General features: G+C 43.2%; 1 protein-coding gene across 12 annotated transcripts in view; it reads right to left on the bottom strand.

The window, feature by feature from the left end:
• LPIN2 (lipin 2) overlaps positions 1 to 26,298 on the bottom strand; it is a 114,174-nt gene that overhangs the window by 36,214 nt on the left and 51,662 nt on the right. For 10 of the 12 annotated variants that reach the window (XR_003677185.2, XR_003677186.2, XM_028480182.2 and 7 more), the window contains one exon: positions 4,303 to 4,503. Coding sequence is in view for 10 of the 12 variants with exons in the window: in XM_028480182.2 (XP_028335983.1) it covers positions 4,303 to 4,503 (201 nt within the window). In the remaining 2 variants the exon portion in view is untranslated. Of the gene's footprint in view, positions 1 to 4,302; positions 4,504 to 13,294; positions 13,473 to 26,298 lie in introns of all 12 variants that reach the window. The other 2 variants (XM_028480191.2, XM_055080750.1) reach the window with 1 other exon arrangement.

The following is a 26,298-nucleotide window of genomic DNA, read 5'->3' as shown; positions in this document are numbered from 1 at the left end:
GAGACTAAGAAGACAGGACAACGAAACACTCCGTATCTTGATGGTGGTGATGGTTTCATGGGTGCACACATATGTTTAAACTTACCAAATATATCCTTTGAAAATGTGCAGTTTATTGTGTGTTAATTATAAAATAAAGCTGTAAAAAAAAAAGGATAACACTATAAAAGGAAATCAGAAAAACAGGCAACTAAGAATTGAATACAAAATAAGTTTAAAATCCTATACTAAAAAATCCCTAAGTAATTTCAGAAATGTTAATAAAATTATTTTACAAAAAACTCATTTTTCTTCTACTTTTTAAAAGAAAGGGCTGCATGAAGCAGTTTCCATAGGACAAACACTAACCCTAACTCATTTCCCAGCCAGCCTTCTTAGTGTTTTCTATTACTGGGAACATTTACTGCTAAAAAAGTTGCGTATGGTATGAACTCTTAACTCTTCTACAACAAAGTACTGCAACAAATTCCCCGGCTAAAGAAAAACATGCTTTCAGATAAGTGTTTAAGTTTTTTTTTCATAATAAACTAGTTGAAGTCACATAAGCATCTCGCATGTCATCTAAGGCTTCTAAAGCAGCTGTAATAATAGCAGCTTCTTCCACAATCATAGGAAGAATGCTTCTAACTGAAAAAGTTATGTGAGAACAGAAAGAGTAATGAAAAAAAATTTTTTTCTGGACTATAGGCAAGAAGATAGGGAAAAACTAAATTCACTCCATAATGCCAGATTTCAAGTTTCTCAGGATGACTTAATTAAATTTATTCAACTAGAAGTTAGACATATAAAATAATTTAAATAACCATGTTCGTTGATTTGCTGTTATATAAAATTTTAAAGTTAAACAGTACAAATGAAATATTTAAAGTTATTTTATCTTTAATAAAAAATAACAGATTCAAACTAATATCGTCCTTCAAAATTTTCACCTTTGCAGGTTACCCATTTATCTAATGTAGCTGGGAAAACGGAATGACGCTTCTTTAGGATGCAAATTCAGTCTGTTTTAAAACTATTTTAGAAAAGTTAACCCTTTGGTTTATATTTATAGCCCGTATTTTTAGGGATCAAATACAACATTTCTTCATACGACTACTTTAGTCTCTTGATCTGACTCTAAATGGAGTTTGGTTCTCTCCAAAAATTAAACCTAACATCAAATTGTGCCAATATGGAGCATACTTAAAGGAATATGTATGCCATGAGTTCTTTAGGTCACAAAGGAAAAATACTAAAAATATTCTGAGAGATGGCACCAAGTTGGAATAAATGCTTCCTGAGGTGACTATTGTAAAGAGGACACTCATTTTGATGTTACTACTTCTAGTAAACTGGTTTCTAAAACTCATTTCCATATAGTCATACTTCCTACACTGTGCCTTAATTTTGCTCAACATATGTGACAGATGTTGAAACAGAACTGATTTTGAGAAATGCTGGCTGTAGCAGACACTTGTCTTGGCAGGCCATCCTTTAGGTAAGAATGTCTCTGGTCTCCTTTGGGGTCTGGTCTCCTCTATTCCAGACCATCTATTTCCGGTGCAGGCGCAGAGAGCAGCAGTGGGGCTGCTGCCCAAGCCAGGCCAGTCAGTATTTTCCACCCACACCTACGGTGACTAGTTCCCGAGACACGCGACCCCAGGCTGACAGGGCGGCTAACACTGGTCCTTCTGTAGGCAGGAGACGCTGTCTTCCCCCTGGGAAGTCAGTGGAAGTCAGCCTGAAGATACTGGCAGCCATCTTGCATGCGACAGACAGACACCAAAGGAAGCAGAGCTGAGAGGTGAGGGGAGACAACCCTGACAACACCTTCAGAGGCTCTAAGTAAAGCCCCGACTCATTCAAATACTCACGTACTTTACTTACAGAAGCCAAATTAATTCCTTTTTTGCCTAAGCTAGTGTGAGGTGGATTTTTGTCATCCACAATGGAAACTGTCCTAATACACTGGGTTATTTAACTTTGATAAGTAATTAAATCATCAGTTGTGTTAAATTAACAAAATTAATATTTAAAAATATCAAGTGCAGGTTTACCTTCTGAAATTTAACTCCTGAGTTATGAAATATACAGGGAGTATTGTGTTCTATCAAACAAGAACATAGCAATGGCAGTGGGAAAATTATTATATTGCATCTTTCTAACCAGAAGTTTTAAGGTGGTTATGATTTCAAGCCCACTTCATAGGTGTCCCCATATTTGAAAACTGGCTTCTTAATTTAAAATCAATGGACAGCTTTCCCTAAACCAGAATGACCTAAAATAACACAAATAGTTCATCCAAATTGCCAGAGTGTCTCAGGGCAGACATGGTTTTGGTTTTACTGTCACAGGAATGCTATGCTTTGGTTCAAATAGCCAACTTTCCTCCCAAATATATCCTTTGGGTCTCTGGGCTACCAAGGGAAAGAACTTTTCTCTTTTCCTGGGTCCAGTTCACTGGATAGACTTCTACTAAAAGTTAAGGGTTTGACAAGATATTGGGCACAATGATTTGCGTAGCCTCATACAGAAACTACTTTCTTAATTAGAAGTATACAGCATGCAGAAAGAGAGCTCTTATCTGCCCAGTCCCATTTACAGATGCACAAATGCTTATATACATCAGCCTGCGGGTTCCAGTTTGAAGGCCAGAAGACTTATCCAATCTGCTGATCAAAAACCCAGATCATAGATGGGAAAGGGGCGGGGGGTGGGGGGTGGGGAAGGCTTGTAAGCCATTTTACAAATAGATCCTGGCACAATTAATGGGACATTTCAGTGCATAAACAGTTTGTTGCTGATGCTTCCAAAGCAGATACAGTCTAAAGTACTACAGGTTAGTGTTACCAGAAGAAAGAAAAAATTCGGAGAAGCTAAACTGTGGCTGAACACTGTTTTGCAATGGAAAGTTTCCAAGTCACTCAGTACATCATCACTGCTTTTGGTTTCCAAAGTGACTCTGAACAGAGGCCGGACCACACAAGCCCTGCCACCCTGAAACATGGCTCTCCAGTCACTTTCAAAACAACATAAGTTCAATTAAAATAGAGGGAAATTTCTATTTTAAAGAATAAGATCAGGGACTTCCCTGGTGGCCCGGTGGTTAAGAATCCGCCTGCCAATGCAGGGGACACAGGTTCGAGCCCTGGTCTGGGAAGATCCCACATGCCGCAGAGCAACTAAGCCCATGCGCCACAACTACTGAGGCTGTGCTCTAGAGCCTGCGCGCCACAACTACTGAAGCCCACGCACCTAGTGCCCGTGCTCCGCAACAAGAGAAGCCACCGCGATGAGAAGCCTGCGCACTGCAACGAAGAGTAGCCCCCGCTCGCTGCAACTAGCGAAAGCGCGCGCACAGCAACGAAGACCCAACGCAGCCAAAAAAAAAAAAAAGAATAGGATCAGCTATGTTATTAGCCGAAATCTGAAAACAGATGTTTTCAACTTAGGACAACGGTCCTCTAACACATACTTCTGTGCTACAAAATGGTGTGGATTCTTTCATTGTGCTTGAAAATCCTCACAAAATCTCCTTATGCTGTTTAAGTAGATACTGTGGGACAGGAGTAGAAAGAAAAATACTACTATGTACCCACGAAGTTTACTGTTAGCTCAGCTTTTTCTAACATGATTGATATCAGATCAGATATACTAACAGACTTTCCAAGTGCTCCATAACCTGAAGGAAAGAGGATGTAAAAAAAAAAAAAAAGAAAGAAAAAGGAAAACCAACACATATACCTTCTTTCTGAAAGAATCTTCCCTAAAATAAATAAAAGCCTGTGGATTTTCATTTCAGTCAGATTTGGGAAAAAGTCCTGGTATTTACAATAAACTTCAGATTACAAGTAAGATTTTACAGCTTTGTCAAAATAAACGCACAAATTTGGCATTAGTTTATTTCATTTAAACACATGTACTATTGAGCATGCCTATCTATTCCATTCACAACTGGTCTGAAGGCATTACATTAAATATTTTGAAGTGCTGTAAACGGTAAAGGAACTTTTTCTAAATACACTTGATTTCCCCATTTATATATTCTAGTTTCTGTTTTGATTTTCTGAGTTGCAACACATAGGATTATTAAGATGATGTTCACCTCTTTTCCCCCTAGACTTCCTGTAGCAGGGCTTTTTGAATTTAGAAGCAACTTCAAAAACAGTACAAAAGATGGACTTCCCACACTGCTGTCTTCAAAAGCATACAGGTTTTCAAAACAGAAACACACATACAGAGGTCCTGAGAGCTCACAGGAACGATTTACTCCGCCCCCCCAGCGTCTCATCCTCCTGGAGGACAGGACGCGCCCGCACTCACCACTTTCTCTTTGGACCGCAGGACGCCCAGCTTCCCGAAGCGCACGTGGAAGGGCGAGCACTGGTAGGAGCCATCCTGCTGCCGCACCACCACGACATCGATGCAGCCAGACAGTGTGGCCTGGTTAATGCCCTTGTAGAGCTCCTTCACAGTGACAATCACCTGCCCGGCCAGCTGCCCCACGTAATTCATGGTTTGAGACTATAAAAGACAATAAAAAAAGCGGATGAGATGTTAACGCTGAGTTTGTGGGTCTAATGACAACGACAGAGAAAAAACCGCAGGGCCTAAAACTACGTGGCTCGTACGTACCCCAGACTATGATTAGCCCTGCAGACGCTGGGCCCCTGCGTCTCAGGCTAATGTGGCCGCTACACACTTCCACGCGTGGGCAGCCCCACACCGCCCATCCACCTTGCTGCTGACGGGCAGCCCAGCCGGGCATACAGAAGTCCCCTTTCCCTTTCCAGCATCGCGGATCGAGCCTGCTGCCACTAGGCGTTCCCCCAAAAGTTCAGAACCCACAGAGACCCCCAAAGAGCCCCGACTGCCACATGGCCCTCCTGCCCAAGACAACTGGGGACCTGGGGAAAGTGCATCCACTCCGACCACGCAGCTAAGCAGAGAAGTGACTGAAGATCACCCCCAAGAGGAACCTGAAATCACGCTGTTCCTGTTGGAAGCTAAATGAGAGATGGGTTTTCTACGGAATTAATCGACTATGGTTCAGAGACACGCTAGATTAAACAAACAAACTGGTGAGCTAGGCTGGGTCTAACCAATTTATAACAGTGCTTTGAAGGAAAATCCCTTCAGTGCTTCAACACAACTCACTAGAACATATATTCATGTCCCACAAAGTTCAAAGCACAGAAAAGGGTTTTAATCTTGGACCTTAACTGCAATGCACTATTCAAATCAGGATCACCAGACTGTAAAGGGTCCTCCAGAAAGGGTCAAAAAGGCGGCAAGGGTACCCGACTGGGGCGCAGGGCCACCACATGCTTCATCTGGCCACAGGATGGGGGGCTGTGCCCCCAACTCTTCATTCGTTAGGAAAAAAACAGCCACACTACTTTAGTCCTAAGGCTGTCAAATTTTATTCCCAGTTATCCATACGACCACAGTTCACTCATTAGACACTGGCTCTCCTGGAAGAGTGTTAAAGCACAACTGAGCAAAACTCATTCTCCTGAGGACAGGAGGGATGCAGATGGAACCAGAGACCCTCCACAGCTCTGCTCATCTGGAAGCCGACTTCCACCCAACCAGAGACCCGACAGCCTATTCTGCAAGGTATTCACCATAAGCACAGCTGTCTTTCTAAACCCAGATCAAAAGCCTTTGAGCCGCCTGGAGTTCAAAGTTACATGCTCAGAAAAGTCCCCAGAGAGCACATTCTACACTGTCAGGTAAGTCCAAAGCTGAACTAGAAGAACACCATCCACGGGACAACCCAGGGGCCTGCCAGCACCCCTGCTGCAGAAAAACCCACCGCTCTTCACAGGAGAGCCAGCACCCACGGGCAGTGCCCGGATTTCCTGCTCTTGTACACAGTAATCAAGGCCCATCAGTTTAATGCCATGGAGCAGAGCCACAGTAACTTTACCCTGGAAAACGTTTTGAATATTTTAAAGCTAATGCTACCAAGGCTCCAAAATGCACCTACAGAAGGAGCTGGCTTTGAGGATGTAAACCAGCTGCAAAACTTACCAATAAACAGAATACAGCGGCAGGAGTCCTTTATGAGGTAAAGTCTAAAACAGTTACAAGTTGGTATGATTTCAGGTCTACAATAATTGATTTGAACTCTATAGTAAGGCCAAATTAAGCACGTATCAAGCACTCAATAATGATTTCTTAAATATTCATAGAATGGTCAAACGAACCATCAACAAAAGAGAAAAAAAGGAAACGTGCGGTAGTGTTTTATCAGAATATTCGTATTACATCTCATATTCTAAAGAGTAATCTTGTATTGTGATAATTGTGGATTCACATACATGTAGTTGTAACTAATAATACGAAGAGATCCCAAGTATACTTTACCCAGTTTCCCCCAATGGTAACATCTGGCAAAATTCTAGTGCAGTATCACAATTGGGTATCAACACTGATTCAGTTAAGATTCAGAACACTTCCATCGTCACAAAGATCTGTCTTATTGGCCTTTTATAGTCACACACACCTACTTGCCTTCTGTCTGCCCTCCCCCCTTAATCCCTGGCAACCACTAATCTGTTCTTCATTTCTGAGATTTCTGCCATTTTTAAGGAAGTTATATAAATGGAATCACACAGTATCTAACCTTGTGGGACAGCCTTTTCCCACTCGTATTTCTATGGAGATTCATCCAGGTTGGTGCATGTATCAACAGTTTGTTCCCCTTTATTGATGCCTAGTACTTCATGGTGTGGATATACCATAGTTTTACCATTCACTTGTGAGGAACAGTTCAGCTATTTCAGATTTTTTGGCTATCACAAAGAAAACTGCTATAAGCATTCATGTACAGGTTTTTGTGTGAAAATAAGTTTTCAGTTGACTAGGGTAAAATGCCCAGGAATGTGACTGCTGGGCTGAATGGGAATCGCATGCTTAGTTTTAAAAAAACATTGCCACCAGAGTTGCTGTACCATTCTCCACACCGACCAGCAATGCCTGAGAGATACAGTTTCTCTGCATCCCTGCCAGCACTTGGCATTGTCACTATTTTTTATCATAGCCATGATGACAGGTATGTAGTGATACTGGTTTTAATTTGCATTTACGTAATGGTGTGGAAAATTAAATTTTGTTTTATGAAAGAGCACTACAACTAACTTAGAGGAAAAGGGAATAAACATCTTTTTGTTCCTTATTTTTGGGGTCACGGTGTACAATTTTTATATGTTAAGAATGTCTCCAAAAACAGAAGTGAAATGAAATTTAGTCCTAAGCAGTTCATCTTTTCACTCTCTTTTAGTATTTTTCAGCAACCTAGAACAGTCCATCAGAATTTTCATATTCTGTAAGTAATGTGTTCACAACACCCTTTTTGCCTGTCATGGCAAACAGCACCCACATAATCAATCTTTGTATTATGCTTGACTGATGATGGCAGCAATTTTAAAATGAGTTTTGTTACAAATCTAAAAAAAAATTCATAACAAATTATATAGGCCTTTTCTTAAAAGAAACTGAAAAATGATAACTTAAGCATCTACATTCAGCCATAAACAGTCTTATAAACTAAATGTGTCATAAGCTTACATCAACTAGAGAACAGAATCCATAATTAAGTGTAACTACATCTATTCGAGATGATTTTAATTACCATGGTCAAAGGATATGCCGCTATACAAGAAAGTCTATTGTGTAAATGCCAGTTGCTAAATGTAGAAAAACACAGGCTGTCAAATCATTGGTTTTCTCTCAGCAGATATAAAACAACCCTGCTCATATCACAAAGGCTGGGAAAACAAAGTAAAGGGAGGCCTAGTGCCTCCACAGGGGGGACGAGGGGCACCGTATCCAGGCTGGGGAAAGAGCTGGGTAAACAGCTTCCTCTTTAAGCCAAATCTTGCACCTAACTCTTTACTTCTACACGCCCAGCCCAGCAGGAGCCACGATAGAGCCCAGTAAGAAAAAAGTCAGGCCCCTGACACCAGTCTGTCCCCGTCAACACCTAGGGAAGCGGGACTCTGAACAGGGGCAGAAAAGTTGGAGGATGAAGTAACCCACTCACATGTGGGGAACACCCCCACTGAAGACGCTGGCTTTTGAAATAAAGATTTAAAAATACAGCAAAATAATATACATCATAAACTATTCGTCACATTTTATGATGAGTGAATGACGAGGGGAAAAAAAAGGGGGAAATGAATTCAAGAACAGAGTGACAGAAGACACATGAAAATTCAGAGACAAGACAAAGACAGCAACTAATGTAAAGATGCACACACAGAAGGAGTGACGTGTGCCTGAAGGATGCCCACAGAGCCGCATCCCTGTCCCCAGGCTCAAAGGCACAAAGGAAAATATTAAAATGCACTTACTGATTCTCAGAACTGGAAAAATTTATCCAGTCCTGTCTTTCAACAAATACCAAAAACGCTTTTATCACATCTCTGAAATACGGTAAAGTTAACAAACATCACAATTTTTTGAGACCTCACTATGTACCAAATTCTCAAGCTTACACATGCATTATCATCTCAGGACCACTTTACAGGTGGTTACAGGTATATGTTTAAGATAATGAAACTGAGGCCTGGAAAGGCTAAGTATTGTTATGCACTGAGTGTGCACCACCCCCCCTACCAAATTCCTATGTTGAAGCTCTAACCCCCAGTGTGACAGTATTTGGAGGTGGGACGTTTGGGAGGTAATTAGGCTTAGACAAGATCATGAGGGTGGGGCCGCATGATGGGATCAATGCCCTTAATAAAGAGAGGGGGAGACAAGAGCATGGTGCTCACCACGTGGGGACACAGTGAGAAGGCGGCTGTCTGCAAGCCAGGGAGCGGGCCCTCACCGGGAACTGAATTGGCCAGTACCTTGATCTTGGTCTTCCCCACCTCTAAAACCGTGAGAAATAAATCCTTGTTGTTTAAACCACCCAGTCTGTGGTATTCTGTTATAGCAGCCTGAGCTGCCGAAGACAAGTGTCTTCTTAAGCATCATATGCTATACCGCTTTTCAATTCTGGGATACTTCCAGTAGACAGAGACTCACCCCTTTCATGAGGAGGCTTATCCCAATACCACACAGACAGCCCTGGTTACTATGTCCACCAGAAATCCCACTGCATATGCACCACCCTCTTCTAAAGGATACCACCACACACCAAAGAGTTTACTGTACAACCCAACTGGGTCTCATCTATTCTGAGCTAAGCGTTCTTAGTCCTTAAAATAGCTGAAATGACTGAGTTTACTTTCACTTTTATGACAAACTAGAGAACTGACTTCCTTTAAATGGAAGATCCCAAACTAGACACTATGGCACAGACAGGCCTGACCAATGCCCAATCCACTCAGTGCACAGTGTGTGTCTGGGGCCAGGCTTACATGCTGAGAGCACAATGCACACGAGCCGGCTAACATGTTGGGAGCTCCCAAGACAGGGAGGCACTTACAGATCACTAAACTGACAACGGAAAGAATCAGTAGACAGTAACCGACTAAAATACTTAATAGAAGCCAAATGGCCCTTCACACACAAAATTCAATAGACCAAATAGTCCTTTCATGCATGAAATTCAGTGGTACCCACTATCAGACTTTTCTTATCAAACATTTTAAAGTAAACATACACTAGTATCTGGAATAGATGGGCAGCTTTCAAGATTCAATTATTTACCAAAGGTTTAAAGATTTGCTTAGCAGCTTTTCCTGAGCATCAGAGAAACTAAAGTCAATCATCATGATATGCAGTAGAGATTTATAAATGGAATGCATCAGTAAGCGGGTTCAAATACAAACCCCCCGATAAAAACTGCCCCCAAACTATTTAAAGGTGATATGTTCAATCAAAAAACACTATTAGGGAAGAGTAACCACAGAGACATAGGTAGCTATTAAAATATTATGATTTCTAAATTGTTATCAATACAAAAACGGATACATTGTTAACCACGCTTATATATAATCAAAGTCTGTTTCGTAAGTTTTAACTTTACCTTCTTAATGCTGGCTACTACTAGTTAGCTGGTACTACTAGTTACTACCACGAACAAACACAACTACAGGTGTTACACGTCCATCACATGTCAAGTGCTGTGTTAACTTGTACATTATCTCATGTAATCTTCAGAACCACCCAGGACTTTGCTATCAATATTCCCATTTACAGGAGGGAAGGGAGGCTCAGAATTGTCCAAGGTCGCTGCACTTAGTGGTAAAGCCAATATTCAAACTCAAGTCTGATACTGGAGCCTATGTCCTTAACTGCATCTTTAAGTGACAGAAATGTTCTAAGCAATGATGATAAAAGCCTTGACGAAGTCCCCAGATACCTTGCTGCTTTCAGCAACAGGAGCATTATTTTCACATAATGCTACTTGGCCACACGAATGTGAAGTGATTACAGGCTCCAAAAAAGCCACACCCGCCCTCCTGCCTCCTTGCAGGGTTGGCCACCAGCCTGCTGCTGGACCCCCGCAAAGTGGACGTCCTGAGAGATCACGAGGGACAGAGAAGAACAGCTTTTATCAAAGAACTTGCCCTCAACATTCCAACCATCTCACAGACCTGACGAATGTGCTACGAGGGAACAGACTTCTACAAACTTCAGGAAACAAACACTAGCACACCGTGACCTCGCACCACCTGGCTCCCACCTATGCTCCAGGCAACCAAGCTTACATTCTGCATTTGAGTAGCACTTATCTTTCAAGAACTTTCTCAAACATACCTCACTTGACCTTCAAAAGGAGTCTCCTTTCACATGCCTGCCTCTCCCCACCCCCTTCTGGTGCGAGATCTGAGATCTGCAGTCACTTCCCGGGGAGGGCAGGGGCCCAGGGGACTTGCCTGTCCCCCGGGGGGCTTAACTCAGTCAAGACACGTCCCAGGGCCCAGGAGACGCCCTGGGGACAGGTTCCCGCCGAGACTCAAGGCAATACCTCTCCGTTTTGTTTTGTCTCTTTCACCATCAGAGCAGAATGCCAATGTGTTTAATTTTTCTTATTTTATAGTAGCTGCCGTTAATTCTTGCTTTATAAAATCAGAACAGGAAACAGCAGCTCCGGGAATGTCCCTCGCCCTCAACGAGGAGAGGCCCTCAGGCTCAGGGCCCCACAAACAGACGGTCTGTGAGCCCCTCGGACCTTCTGGAGCCCCAAGTCCATGAGGAACGTCGCCAGCCGTGCACCCACATGCACTGCCCCCAGTGTCCTGTCCAGAGCACGGGGTCAGGGCCCCGCAGGGCAGTGGGCTCCGCCATCCCCAGACCACAAGGCCCTGTGCGCGAGTCCACAGACCAACACCCAGGGTCCCCCGGCAAACTGCCTGCACACACCGAGTTCTCCATATGGCCTTCCTGTCAGGATGGAAAAGGAGGGCTGTGAAAGCCTTATCCAGGGAAGGCCCCTCAAAGTAATACCTCTGCAGACTGAATTTAGAAACAATCACGCAGGACTGTGCGACTCCTTCAAGGAAAACACAACAGAGGATGTGTAATCCACCTATCAAAACAGCCATCATCCCAGGCTGGGTCTGGGACGATTTTCATAAGAGTCAAGCAAAACTGAGTACCTGCTTCTTGCCAGGCACCACAGTAAGTCCCTACGATATAAAACTCTGCCCTCTTTCCCTCAGAAGTCCTGGGTCTAACAAGAGAAAGAGGCATAAATACTGCCTTAATTTACATAATACCTTGTGATCACGCTATTTTGGTGACTTAGGAAGACTAGACAAAGGGAGAAAAAAACCTGCATGGGAGAGTCAAGAAAAGCTTCAGGAAGCAGAACTATTTATATTTGTTCTAGGGGCGAAAATGGCAGGGTTAAGCAGGCCAAACAAAGGAGGTTCCTGGAGGACAGGGACTGGGAAGGGTGGTGAAGCCTGAGGCAAGGGTGAGATGATGCAATGCCTTGGACTCACCCTCAGGGCATCAGGGCAACCAGCCAGGAGCAGGCTGTGGCACGGTCGGCAAGGGGGTGGGGAGGACGAACTGGGGAAGAGGAGGCTAGAGGCAGAGACCACCTCGGAAGCTCTTACAACCAATTCCAGCAAGAGACAGTACAGCTCCAAGAGCAGAAGAGGCGCAGAGGGGACTGAGGCAGCAGGACCTGTGACTGACCCAGGGCAGATGTGAGGGAGGGGAAAGCACGGTCAGGATCCAGCCACAAGTTCTAGGCGGAGCTAGAAACACACCTGGCACCTAGCTGGGATTCAGCAAATATTGTTTAAATGAGTGACGAAATCAACTTAGGGAAGCAAAAAGGGCAGATTTGGTGAGGAACTTCCCAGTAAGGTTGAACTTCAAGAATTTTACTTACTATACTGGTTCAAAATTTTTCATACATGAAAACCATCCTGAACAGTTTTTAAAAATGCAAATTTTCTTGAATTTTAAAAAAGTTTAATAATTGATTATGAAGATGAGCCAGATTAGGGAAGCAGAGCTCCATGTAAAAGAGCCCCTCTGATAAAATTCCATGCCTATTCTTGCTGCTTCCAAAATCACTCTCGTAAAAAGGACTCTGCAAAGGCTTAAAGCCCTGGGTGCTGGGAAGACGGGAGTTCTGGAACTCTTCCTGAGCTGGCATCTGGACTCTATTGTTGTTTTTCTTTTAAACGAAGGGACATGAAGCTGCCTTAAGCTAAGCTGTCAAGGCTGGTCAGTTGATAAATTCAGATTCTGAATGTCACAACACATTTTCTTTAAAGAAGTTTGGAAGCACAGACTTCTGCTCACTGGGCTCACTTCTCTATGAGGTCACCACACTATCTACAAAGTAGATGAATGATTATCTCGGGCTGAGTAATGTTCAACACAGGGAAGACACTTTGCCACCACAGCAATATGTGTTCTTTCCTGAGGGGAGGCCTAAGTTTTATCAATTATTTGCTCCAGCTTTTCGACAGATACAACTAAAGGAAGAACGTTAAGTGTCACCTATTTCATCTTCAAAAACCATCAATTCCCCACTCTCCACCACAGTCCCCGTTCCAATAACTTTCAAGACAACCCTTCAAAATCCAACACCAGTTTTCTTCTCCATCCATCAACTACTTTGGCTGTCAATCTAATATTTTATTCGAGGAGCAAGGATGTTTCAGGCTTCTTGGATGAGAAGGAGATGGGAACAAATAAAGCCTGTCCACAATAGACTGTGAACACCCAGAGCACAATGGAAAAGAAGGTCAGAAAGAGATGGGCAAGGACGGTCAGGAAGAAAGCAGGAGGCAGCGCAGGGCTGGGTGGGCCCAGGGCGCCCGCCCTCCCCGCACAGCATGGCCCACATGGTCACTGTCCATCCCACCTCCGGACCCTCGGTTCTGACCAAGGAAGGAGAAGTGTCGCCGCTTCACTGTCGCCCCAGAGCCTGGCACGGTGCCTTGCAGGAGGAAGTCCTTAAGGAGCATTTTTGGATCAAGGAATGGATGGAGTGATGAACGCGACGTCTGGTGAACAGAACAGCAAGGAGAAGGAGGAACACACACTATGTGCTGCACTGCAACCTAACGAGAGAAATCAGAGGCAGATGAAGAGACTGTGTATGTATTTTTAAATGTATATGTATGTAACATATGTATATATTTTTAAAAAATGCCAACAGTGGAGGCCAACCCGACGTTCCAAAATCAATGCTCAGATATTCAGAACTTAATGCTCTTCTCCAGATGCTCCTGAAGATCTCACAAAAAAACCTGCATAAATCTAGTCTACGTGGGTGACAGTTAAGAATGACACCCGCCTCCGATGGGTAAATCTAAAAATATCCCTGTGAGAACAAAGGACATCCACGCAGGTTGCCGTGCAGAGCACCGAGCAGCCCGGCAGCCCGAGCAGCCCGGCAGCCGCTGTGGCGGATGAGCCCGGGCCTGGGGGGAAGTCAGGGGCCGGGGCAAGACGGTCAGGAAAAACAGATGACACAGGACACACTTAGGTCATCGTTTTCTAGCAGCCAGTCTACTTACAGGAAAACGCCCAACACCACAAAGCACAGCCTTCACAGTAAATGGCTGGTCGCAATAGTTTCATTTTCCTAAAGCTCAGCAATGTACCTGGACATTCATTTTCTTCAAGAGAATTGTAACAGAGCAAGGGGAGCTAAATGCTCAACCTGACGCCTACCTTTAGATGTCACTACACATAATAAAATGTGTGGCAAGCAGCACACGAGGAGGAGGCCCCAAGGACTTTCCTCAACCCTCACATCACTCCCATGACCAAATCTGCTCCAAACCCGGAGTCACCTCTATGAAACTCAATGGTTCTCATCCCAGCATTACGCTTCACTGCTTTTCCCTTCAGTTCCCAAACTGCAGAGTAACGAAGCTTTTGGCAATTTAGTTCTTATCTCTTCTTGTCATGGTGCAAAATATGCCCAGTTCTAATCTACCTGTACCTGAGGTGACAGATCAGAATGTTACAGGGAACGTTTAACCTCACCAGAGACTAGAGAGAAACGTGGAAGTAAAATCATTAAGAAATTGTACTGAGTTTAAGACTCTGTTTAGGGTTTCCCTGGTGGCACAGTGGCTGAGAGTCCACCTGCCAATGCAGGGGACACGGGTTCGTGCCCCGGTCCGGGAAGATCCCACATGCCGCGGAGCAGCTGGGCCCGTGAGCCATGGCCGCTGAGCCTGCGTGTCCGGAGCCTGTGCTCCTTAACGGGAGGGGCCGCAACAGTGAGAGGCCCGAGTACCGCAAAAAAAAAAAAAAAAAAAAAAAAGACTTTATAATTAATCATGAAAGACATTGGTCAACCTTTCTGTAATGGTTGTACCTAACAACACATAAAAACTAGCTAAATGTTCATGCCAACTCTGCTACGAAATGCAATTTTAAGATTTCAAATAGCTGTACCTTGAACTGTTCAAGACAGATTTTTAAAAATGAGGTGTACTTTACATGGAGAAAAATTAACCCTTTCATAGTTTTAACCATGCAACCACGTAACGATCACCATAATCAAGATAATCAAGACACAGAACTAGACTGCCACCCCAAATGCCCCTATGCCCTTTTGTAGTCTATCCTTTTTCCTCATCACAAGCCAACCACTGACCTGTTCTCTGTCCCGATAGTCTTGCCTTTTCCAGAATGCCTTATCAATGGAGCCAGAGTACGTACCCTTTGGAATATGGCTTCTTTCACTTAGCATCATGCATTTGAGATTAACCAATATTCTTGCAGGTATCAGCAATTTGTTCCTTGGTGTTGTTAAGTAGTATCCCACTGTATGGATGTCCCAAAGTTTGTTTATCCATCCACCAGTTGATAGACACCTGTGTTGCTTCCAGTTTGGGGAGACTACAAATGAAGCTACTAAAAATACCTGTGTACAGGCTTTGGTGTGAACATAATTTCACTTCATTTGGGTAAATACTTAGGAGTAGTACTGTTTTAAAGATGTCTTCAGTGCACTCAGAGGAGTTTGCTATTAAGATAAATCCCTCCTTAAATCATTGTACAAAATGGTAATAATTTAACTGTTTTATGAGCTTGGATTTTCATATATGCGAGTTTCTTAAAATAGGTTCACTTATACTGGTGACAATTCAAACTCTTCATTTACTCACGTCCTAACATTTGAAACTATGTGCAGCCTTGAGAAACCACATGTAACCTAAGCTACAATTCAGTACTCTAACGTGGGGCACTGATGGGGTAAACGCCACTGTACACACCTCATCTCACTGAATCCTCACGGTTAGGTGAGGTAATGTTAGCTTAGATGCATTGAACAAGCAAGAAAACTGGGGCTCAGAGAAAACAGGCAACATACCAGGAGTCAGACGGTTACACAGTGACAAGCACAAACAAAAGCTCAGATATGTCTGCCTCAAACGCCCAGGCTCTTTCTGTATCCTGGGGCCACAAGCTCCTAAACACAGCAATGCCAAGTTTTTCAAATTTTCAGGGCTACGAATGAGGAGGAATTTCATAAGTGCTTTTAGAAGGCCACAATTCTGCCGCATGCTACCACACATGAAAAATGTTAAAGCTTTTCATTAGGAGTAGCCTTCAAGATGTGATTACAGGGGCTTCCCTGGTGGCACAGTGGTTGAGAGTCCGCCTGCCGATGCAGGGGACACGGGTTCGTGCCCCAGTCCGGGAAGATCCCACATGCCCCGGAGCGGCTGGGCCCGTGAGCCATGGTCGCTCAGCCTGCGCGTCCGGAGCCTGTGCTCCGCAACGGAGAGAGGCCACAACAGTGAGAGGCCCGCGTACCGCAAAAAAAAGATGTGATTACATTATGATCATAAATGTATGTTTTAAGGAACATGTTCTCATCCTAAACTTTCTTGGTAAGAACTTGTGGCTAATCTATTTTGGTGGTGATCACTGATAACTATAAGCAACTGAAAATAAAAAAGGAAATCTGATTGGCTCACTTTCACACATGAAAGGCACACAATCTCAGCAAGTTTCTATATAAACCATATGTAGTATTTTCAGTGATAACTATCACTTTAGTCCAGACATTGGTAGGATACAATTTCCTTTGAAACATATGACTTTATTTGAAGTTCTTTCCATTTACTCACTGACCTAGAAGTCAGGAATTGACAACAGGACTCTTTTGCAATTGAAATTACAGCTGTGAGATGGGAACAAATGGACATATTCTTGGAGTTTGCAGGTCTACAGAAAGACATGTTAAACTTAATCCGTCTCCCTCTCATGCCCTCAAAGGACCTTAGTTAATATCACAGATAAATTAAGTTCAAATTTTCAACTTGTCCCAATGTGTTAATTCCCTGGGTTGAAAGGCTCTCCACTTGCATCACATGGTACCTGGTTAAGTTCAGGTAGAAACAAGCCAGATGAACAATCCAGTAGGATTTGAAGGCCACTCACTGCAACTACTATAACTAACTTCACAGCTGCTAACCTAACAAGCACATGGAGGCCTAAAGTTCACAAACCAAACATCCTCAACAACCAAGGCTGAAGGGTTTATCCTCTTGATGTCTGATAAGAGAAAATACCTGCTTTAGAAAGCAAGCTACACTTTAGGAAAAAAAAAAAAATGCATACAGCCTTATCAAAAAGAAAAGCAAGGATTAAGATAAATTTGGTTTTAGTGAAATTTAGGGCAACTGGTGTGTCACTTGTTTGCATGGACTGTGTGTTTATTAATATACACACGGCCTTCCTCTGCATTCAAACCACTAGACATTCCCTCAGGTGTGCTCAGTTTCTCTGAAAAAGTTTTGTAAGAATGCTAGCCATGAAAATGGATGGGTTTCTACTCCACTACAAAGACCGGGGGACTTTTACTCCTAGGAGGCTGAGATCCCTTAGTTACAAGGGCTAAGAGTGACATAAAAATTCTTTTCAGGACTTCCCTGGTGGCACACTGGTTAAGAATCTGCCTGCCAATGCAGGGGACACGGGGTCGAGCTCTGCACCAGGAAGATTCCACATGCCACGGAGCAACTAAGCCCATGTGCCACAACTACTGAGCCCGCACGCCTACAGCCCGTGCTCCACAACAAGAGAAGCCACCGCAACGAGAAGCCTGCACACCGCAACAAAGAGTAGCCCCCGCTGGACACAACCAAAGAAAACCTGCACGTGTCAATGAAGACCCAAAACAGCCAAATATAAAAACAAATAAATAAAATTTAAAAAATAAATAAATAAGTAATTCTTTTCAGTGTCAGGAGAAGTGACGACTAAGCCAGAATGGAAAATGATGATCCACCGAGTCAGAGACCATCCATCAGTAGTGAGTACTCAAAGCCACAAGAGCCTTTTGGGTCCAGATTCGTATCCCCAAGTCTGAGTAATCCCAACACCTGGGAAGCTTCTAAAAGTACAATTTCCTAGAAGGAAGGCTAACATGAACCCTGTGGTGCTGGAGAGGCATCGGAAGTCCACGGACGGATGCACAGGTACAGACGTTCTTACACCTGGGCTAGAACACGTGTTTAATATCCCTACTCCCTCTGCCACGATCGATCGAGAATCAAGGACACTAGAAGCAGCATGCACACCTAGAGCCCAGATCCTAGTTTCTAAATACCATCCTCCAGGGACTTCCCTGGCAGTCCAGTGGTTAAGACTCCGTGCTTCCACTCACTGTAGGGGGACTGGGTTCGGTCCCTGGTCGGGGAACTAAGATCCTGCATGCCACATGGCATGGCCAAAACAAATTTAAAAATAAATAAATAAATACCATCCTCCAGTAAAAGGTCCCAGGGCTGGGACATCTCACGGTGCCAGAAAGTAGGAATCCTGTGCTCAAAATCAAAGGATTAGGGGCATTTTAAAAGGAACACAGAAGCCAATGTGAAAGAGTGCCCAGAACAAACTGAGCAACAAAATAATGACAGATTATAACCTACAGAATATTCTTGAGGCCACACTGATATAAATCATAAAGTAAGTAGGGAGAAGGGACAGATTTCTCTTAAAGATGATTTCCAATGAATAAAGAATGAGGGAAATAAAAGACCACCATTAGAACACTACAGTACCTGTGGCGGTCATAGGATGTTAAAAATAGAGGATGAAAGTTTGAAGAGAAACAAGGTATTTGTATATTCTCAAATTATCTTCCCCAAGATATAAACTCATTACCAAAGGAAAAAGTAACTTCACAGGAGAGAAATCTGGCAGACACCGCCTTAATGTTAAGTAGGGAAACTCCACAGTAACAAGAGAACCAACACCAGGGACCCCTCATGATTCACTGACAAGAGCACATAACCGCTGTGCTGTTCCTGCCACAAACACACGACCTCCATCTAATTAGGAGACACCACAGACAAACTCCAGCTGAGGGGAGCTCCACAGAGTAACTGACCAGCACTCACCTCAGCAGTTAATGTCACAAAAGGGAAGACTGAGGGCAGTCAGTGACTGGAAGATGACAGACGTGACCAACTGAACACAAATCCAGGCTGGATCCTCAAACAGAAAAGGCCTTTAGCAGGAAAAATCCGAACAAAGTCTGCAGTTTTAAAGACAAAACAATTCCCGGGCTCCACTGCCTCCTCAATTCTGACTCTGTCTGTCTGGGAAATCTATATTTTACACTTAAAGCTCAGCAGGGGCTCTGGTGACCGTCCAACTCAGGAATCACCGAGGAGGCCTGAGGAATCCCGATGGTCAGACCACCCCAAGTGACAGGGACAACTGACCCCAAATGGCAGCTTGTCAAGCTGTGTCTGATGACCGCAGGCAAGTGGGTCAGCGTTCGGGGAGGGACAGAACCCAGGGGTGTGCCTGTCCTGCCCCGCTTCCCTTGAAGGAATGACAATTCCAATGTAATTGCAACCTTCTGAGTGTCTGTCTATTACGGTTACAGTTACGACTTCATGCTTTGTTAGAATGTAAAACAAAGACCAAAGGCTTTTACAATCTCAGCTACTGCCCCTTGACCTGACTGAATGCAGCTTCTCTACGTGCAGGTCAAGTGGAGTTCAGCCACATCTCAGCAAGTGACTGACACTCTAGAGATAACACAGCTCCCCTCCAGCCTTCCCAGAACCAGCTTCAGGCACGTTTCTGACGAAGGTCTTTTCCACACAGATCCGGGCTGAGGCCGAGATGCTACACCAAGGGCACACACAGTTCTGAGATGATTTCGTCACAGAGTTGAAACGATATCCAACAAAATAAGGTCAGCATATTGTTATTTCCACCCATTGAAAAATACCCTTCCTAAGTGTCTTAAATTAAGCAAAGATGATTCTAGGTTATGCAACAGGCTTCAAAGAAGAGACAAATACAAAAAATATACATATTTTTTAGAATAAGCAGCAAAACAGCAAAAGTATCAAATAAACATTTTCCCTACTTTCAATGAGACAACATACAGTACCTATGCAAGAATGACTCTAGAAATGGTGTCTAATCTTTTCTTCAGAAGAACTAGGTTGGTTTTGAATATTTAATACCTAAGATACAAATATAAAACACAAATTATATATAACGATAAGAGTTTTGCTGAGAGAGGTTAACGGGTTTTTTAATATATAAATTTATTTATTTGTTTTATTTTATTTTTGGCTGCATTGGGCCTTCGTTGCTGCGTGCAGGCTTTCTCTAATTGCGGCGAGCTGGGGGCTACTCTTCATTGTGGTGCTCAGGCTTCTCACTGCGGTGGCTTCTCTTGTTGCAGAGCACAGGCTCTAGGCACACAGGCTTCAGTAGTTGTGGCACATGGGCTTAGTTGCTCCCCGGCATGTGGGATCTTCCAGGGCGAGGGCTCGAACCCGTCTCCCCTGCATTGGCAGGCGGATTCTTAACCACTGCGCCACCAGAGGAGTCCCAAGGTGAACGTTTTTATTCAGATCCTTTCAGGGAGTTGTGTCCAATCCCTCTAGACTGGACCGACACCTGGTCGAGACAGCTAGAGACACGGGATGGAATTCCAATCCTACACACAAAGCGGCCCCAGACCAGACCTGCAGTCCTGGGCTCACCGAGGTCCAAGGGGCCAACAGCCGGGCTCCCAGGACCAAGCATCCAGGCAAACTAAATGGGGTGCTCGTCACACGGCCATCTGGTGGAAATCTATCCAGCTGTGCTACTCACAAACTCAGAGCAGCAAATAATCCAGACATATTAGTTACTGCAAACAAAAATATCTGTGGGGGCTTCCCTGGTGGCGCAGTGGTTAAGAACCCTCCTGCCAATGCAGGGGACACGGGTTCGAGCCCTGGTCCGGGAAGATCCCACATGCCATGGAGCAACTAAGCCCGTGTACCACAACTACTGAGCCTGTACTCTAGAGCCTGCGAGCCACAACTACTGAGCCCATGTGCCACAACTACTGAAGCCCGCATGCCTAGAGCCCATGCTCCGCAACAAGAGAAGCCACCACAATGAGAAGCCTGCTCAAGGAAGAGTAGCCCCCACTTGCTGCAGCTAGAGAAAGCCTGCACACAGCAACGAAGACCCAATGCAGCCAGAAAGAGATAAATAAATTTATTAAAAAAAAAAAAAAGATCTGTGAGCACCTAGTAGTTTCAGTGTGGCACGATAAATATTTGCTGAACAAAGAGAATTTTGTTTTAAGCTGGTGGTTCAGTCACACACCACACAGCAGTGCAGAGCAGCGTGTGCTTTAACTGTGGGCCACCACTAAGTCTCTCCTGAAAACGGAGAATAAATACAAAAATGGATAATAAATAACTTTCAAACAGCCTGTACATACTTCTGGCCACAGCCTCTAAGCTACCCTCCCCCAAATTCCTGAGCTCATCTGAGATATCAGGATTAACAGGCAATCAAGTTGTAAAAACAAAGATTCTTGGAGAATGTGCTCCCCCAAACTGCCTGACTGGCAACATCACCACATTTCTGTGAGGAAATGAAATTCTGTGCAACTAAATATTTAATTAGTGTTGTGTCCACCTAGAGGAAAGCATTTGGTTTTGGACCCCTTCACCAGTGTGGTTCCAGAATTCCGTGAAGCAGGGGGTGATATCAGATGCACCAAGCTGGGGGCAGCCACTTCTGCACCCAACTCAGCATCAGGCACTTGCCCCGCCTACAGGGTGACTTGCTGTCTTCCACCTCTGTTTATGTTACTGCATCGTGCAGTAAGTAATATAAACAGACAAAGTTCTCTCTGAAAAAGGGGAGCTTTTTATACTCGAGCAAGCCCTTTGATAAAGAGCACAGAGGAGCGAAGACGGCCTGAACAGGTCCTCCTAACCCCCGTGCAGGGGTTCTCACCTCTAGTAAGAACGGCCAGATGCCCTCCAGGGCCCCTTCCAGCTCTAACCCACAGAAAGACTCGATCCTAGGAGCATTTCTTAGGATTACAACTTTGGCTAAGAACTCCTGTAGTACATCCTGCCCTAATTTAAAAAACGCAAAGTAATTTAAAATAAGTGGGGGAAAATAAGGCCAGCAGATTATTTTGTAACTTCAAGGTTATTTGAATATGAAATAACTTGGCCTTTTCCTTGCCAAATAAAGGAATTAGATTCTTTTGTTTAAAAATTATAGAAATATGATTTTTTTAAAAAATTCCCCATTTCTAACAAAGCCCAGAAGTTTCCTCATGGTTTTTTAAATTATGAGATTTTTACATTTACATTCCAAACACATAAAATCATCTCCTTTATGATGGAGACTTTCACGTTCCAACAGGAGGTGTGCGCAAACAGCATACGACCAGCAAGGTGCGTCGAGGTCACTGAGGGCCTGGACCCTGAGATTCCCCCTCACTGCCCACACCCAGGTTACAAGATCTCCTACACAATCAGCACAGCTCATTAAGCAGATAGCAAATCCCGTGTCCTGAACACCAGCCACTCAGAAAACCCAAGTTTCTCTTGGAGCTGGGAGGTGACTCATGGAACTTCAATGTTCTACTGTTAACACAAAAAGAAATGTCATAAAATGCAGCCCAAACACCCGTTGCCCTCGCTCTAGAAGACACCAGCAGCAGGAAGCAAACGTCTTCCTGTGATGAGTGGTTTGCGTTTGCTGGTGCTACTCACTAAATGAATTTTTAAACTATTTAAACTATTTAAACAACAAATGCGCAGGAATCCGTATATACCTATACTCTGTACTATTAAAATGAAATTTCAAAAGTAAATGACCTCTCTCCGTAGCCCCTGACTTCCATTCCTAGTCAAACGATGTCTAGTTCCACCAGTTCCCGAGATCCCCAGTGAGTACATTTTTGCCAACAGGTCCAAAAGCAAAAAGCACGCAGATGTGTAACATTTTTAAAGGAGACAAAATTTGCACAACTTTAAAACTACAATCAACCTGATTATAAGCCACAGATTTTAGAAACTGTATAATTTTTGTCTTGCTTATTTTACACTTGTTTTCATAAAAATGTACACCCCTCATTTTCTAAAAACTACCTTCACCTCATTGCATTTACTTCAAACCATTTTTACAAAAAAGGCTTCCATAGGTAAAGTTAAATTATACTGTCCTTAATTCACCTAATTGTTTCCTTAATGCAGACTTCGAAAACTTACACTTTCATGTGACCTGTTTTATTTTATGTCTCATAAGAGAGGAAACTCTAGATAAAAAACTCAGACAATCCGCATTTTTCCCCACATATTTCAAGATTAGAAATTTTGTTTGCCACCACAGGAGAAAAAAGACTGCTGTCCTCTTCCCTATCACATATCTGAATAAGATGCCATTTTCAAAATATTAGTTTAGTTTTCACAAATATTTGGCTAAGACAACAAAAATCATAAACAAACAAACTCATAGAGAGAGATCAGATTTATGGCCACCAGAGGCAGGCTGGGGCTGGGGGATGGGGAACTGGATGAAGGCAGTCAAAAAATCTGAAAGACAGGGGAAAAAAAAACCATAAACCTTTTCAATGGTTTTTATTCCTCAACTACTACACTTAGATGCAAAGAGAATGTGAAACGAGATACATTTCCTGGGAAACCTAGTTTCAAAAAAATTCTCAGTTTAAAGCAGCAACTTCATTTTTTTCTAGTCAGAAAGTTATTATTTGTTAAATAATAAATAGAAAAGGGTAGAAAGATGGTGTAGAGTGAAGGAGGGAGAGCAGGTAGCCAAAGATTTCTGTTGAATACAACATTTAAAAGTTAATAAAATTCATTCTGACGCTACATTTTCCAAGTAAAGGCATCAGCCTATCTCCCTGGCAGTCTTCCCGCCCCCTCCTCACAGCATATCCCAGGTGGAGTAAGCGGGGAGGCGGGAGCTGGTGGATGTAACTCACCAAGATGCCAGCAGGGGCCCTTCCACCGTAAACACCTTCAGCAACCTTCTCCTCCTCATCTTCACTATCATCTTCCAAGTAAAACATCTTAAAACTGAACTAGTTCATCAGAATGTCTTTTTCTCAGAGATGAAGGAACACTTCTAAGTTATCAAAACAGAAAGCTGTTCTGCTGGGCAAACTGTTTGCAGACACAGTAATATGGTTAAAACTGAAAGGAAATGGCTCTTAAAAAAAAAAAAAAAAAGCAATACATGCATGACTTTACCAGTAAGATTTGCTGAAAGCCTCAACCCTGTCCCTCTGAAGCAGATAAGCAGGGGCATGGGATGGGCTGTACTGCGTGTTTACACTGATAGGTACCAAGTCCTGCCCAAGCACAGGAGCCTCACTGTGCTTCCATCACACGGGACACGAATTGAGTTAATGATTCCCTAAATTGCCCTAAATCAATTACATCCTCATTTTTAGAAATCAAAACAACTACACATACGAAGAAGTAATCTTCAATAAATTAATCATGTAAGGGAACACAGTTTACATATACTTTCTAAGCATCAGTGAGCTTTCCAAAGACAGCCAGGTGACACATGCTTTATAGAACTCAAATCACTGAAATGTTTTGCTTTGTCATATTGCCATGACCCAATATATTTTCACAATTCTGAACGGGAGCTAACCTGCTCAGCACTGTAAATAATGAACAAATTATAATAACAATTTGTTACTGTATGTTAACATAGCATTAGTTATATTAATGTTGTTAACAGTAACATTACATAATAACAAACAATTTAACTTCAAGAGTATGACAATACAACACTAAAATTCAAACATCCTGGTATTTCCTTTCCAGCTGTTAGTAAGTCAACATACAGAAACTTCAAGTGAATTTTTCTAAAAACCTAAAACACTAACAGAGACAAAACGTCAATTTTTAAATTAAAATACACTATTTTTTGCAAGCCAGTGTCTAGGACTGTGCAGTCTGTTAAAAATAGCCATTATCCACATGGCTACATTTGCAATGTGGCTAGTGCCAAATGATATGTGCTGTGAACATAAAACACAGAATGAAAGCAGAACGTGAAATAATTTCATAATTTTATATATATATATAAGGTTACTTGTTGAAATGAAAATACTTTGGATATACTGAGTTAAATAAGATATATTCTTAAAATTAATTTTACCTGCTTTTTTATTTTTTAATGTTACTAGAAATTTTTAAATGACAATGTGGCTCCCATTATATTTCTACTGGACCACGACTTTACGGTCCTGAGACAATCTTGAGAACAAGGGCGGAAAGGAACATTCAGCCAGAGTTCCATTAATGAAGAGCTGAGGGTGACAGGAGTTTTCATCATTCCAAAGAAGTAGTTAAATTCATCAATATACTAACTGATCCTCAGATATTTAATAATGTTCACATTATTAAACTTTTTCTCTATGTCTAAACATTGCAAAAAAAAAAAAAAAACCTTCCAAATACTTGACCAAGGGGTTGTTGGTAATGTTTACTACAGCAATATACCACCAAGATACACATAATAAAAATGTTAAATGGCAAAATTTAAAACAAATTTCACCAAAATTAGAAATGGGAAAATGTATCCTGCATTCAAAGCATTATACTGCCTTCTACCCACACATTAACGTGAAGGGCCCACGGGCACTTGTAATCCAAGTCAATACACGTCATGTACACAAATTCCCCCTTTCACAAGGGAAGTGATTTTTTTGGTCTATTACACAGTGTATAAAACTTTAAACCTCTTCCTTCCTCCATGTCCCCCTGCAGTCCCAGATCCTCAGCATCAGATGGTAATAAAAACCCACAATGGGGTGCTGCCCATGGGAAAGAATGGAGAAGTGGGAAGTCAGGGAGAAGGTGAAGTGAGGAGAGACGGAGAAAGGGGGTTCCGGAGACGCTACAAGGAAGATGGGGAAGAGGGAAAAGCAGAGGAAACAGAAGTTGGAAGAGACAAGAAAATATGCCAGTGGAACGACAGGAGAGGAGAAACTAAGTAGGAGTGTGGGTGGAGAGCGAAGACACAGGGAAAAGAAAAATGCGAAAAACCTGATCCATTTTAAATGTGAGGAAACTGAGGCCCAGAGAGGTCAGGCAATTAGCCCAAGGCCACCCGCTCAGTGGGCACATGCTGCCAGGTTGAGGCCCAGAGCAGAAGTGCTGGGGGAAGGGGTCCGACAGGAGAGAGGGAGCGAGGCCTGAGCCAGGAGGGCAGAGGCTGTCGGGCAACCTTGACCTCACCGCCTCTTACACAATGAGCAGGCTCCAGGCCAGCCACCTGCGCTTCCTGGCGAGCCTGGGTGCTGTCTCACCATGTGGTTTGGATCCATGACTCTCAGATGCTCTGACGGCAAGGAGCATGGACCACGGACCCAGAAAGAGGGTAAGCTCACCCTCCCAACACCGATTCCGCACCAGGGCGCGTACCTCCTGCTGCACCTGGGCACCGCCTGCCCCCAGGCTGGGATCTACCGCTTCCCTAACTTGGTGGTGGCGCTTTTCAGACTTGGTCAATAAAATTTAAAAATCACAACCAACAATTCTTCATCATCCCTATGATTTTTTTTCAAAGAAAAATGCTACTGTATTGTCAAGACTTTTT

The sequence above is a fragment of the Physeter macrocephalus genome, chromosome 19, assembly GCF_002837175.3.
Source record: "Physeter macrocephalus isolate SW-GA chromosome 19, ASM283717v5, whole genome shotgun sequence".
NCBI lineage: Eukaryota > Metazoa > Chordata > Mammalia > Artiodactyla > Physeteridae > Physeter > Physeter macrocephalus.
This window is presented reverse-complemented; position numbering and strand designations above follow the sequence as displayed.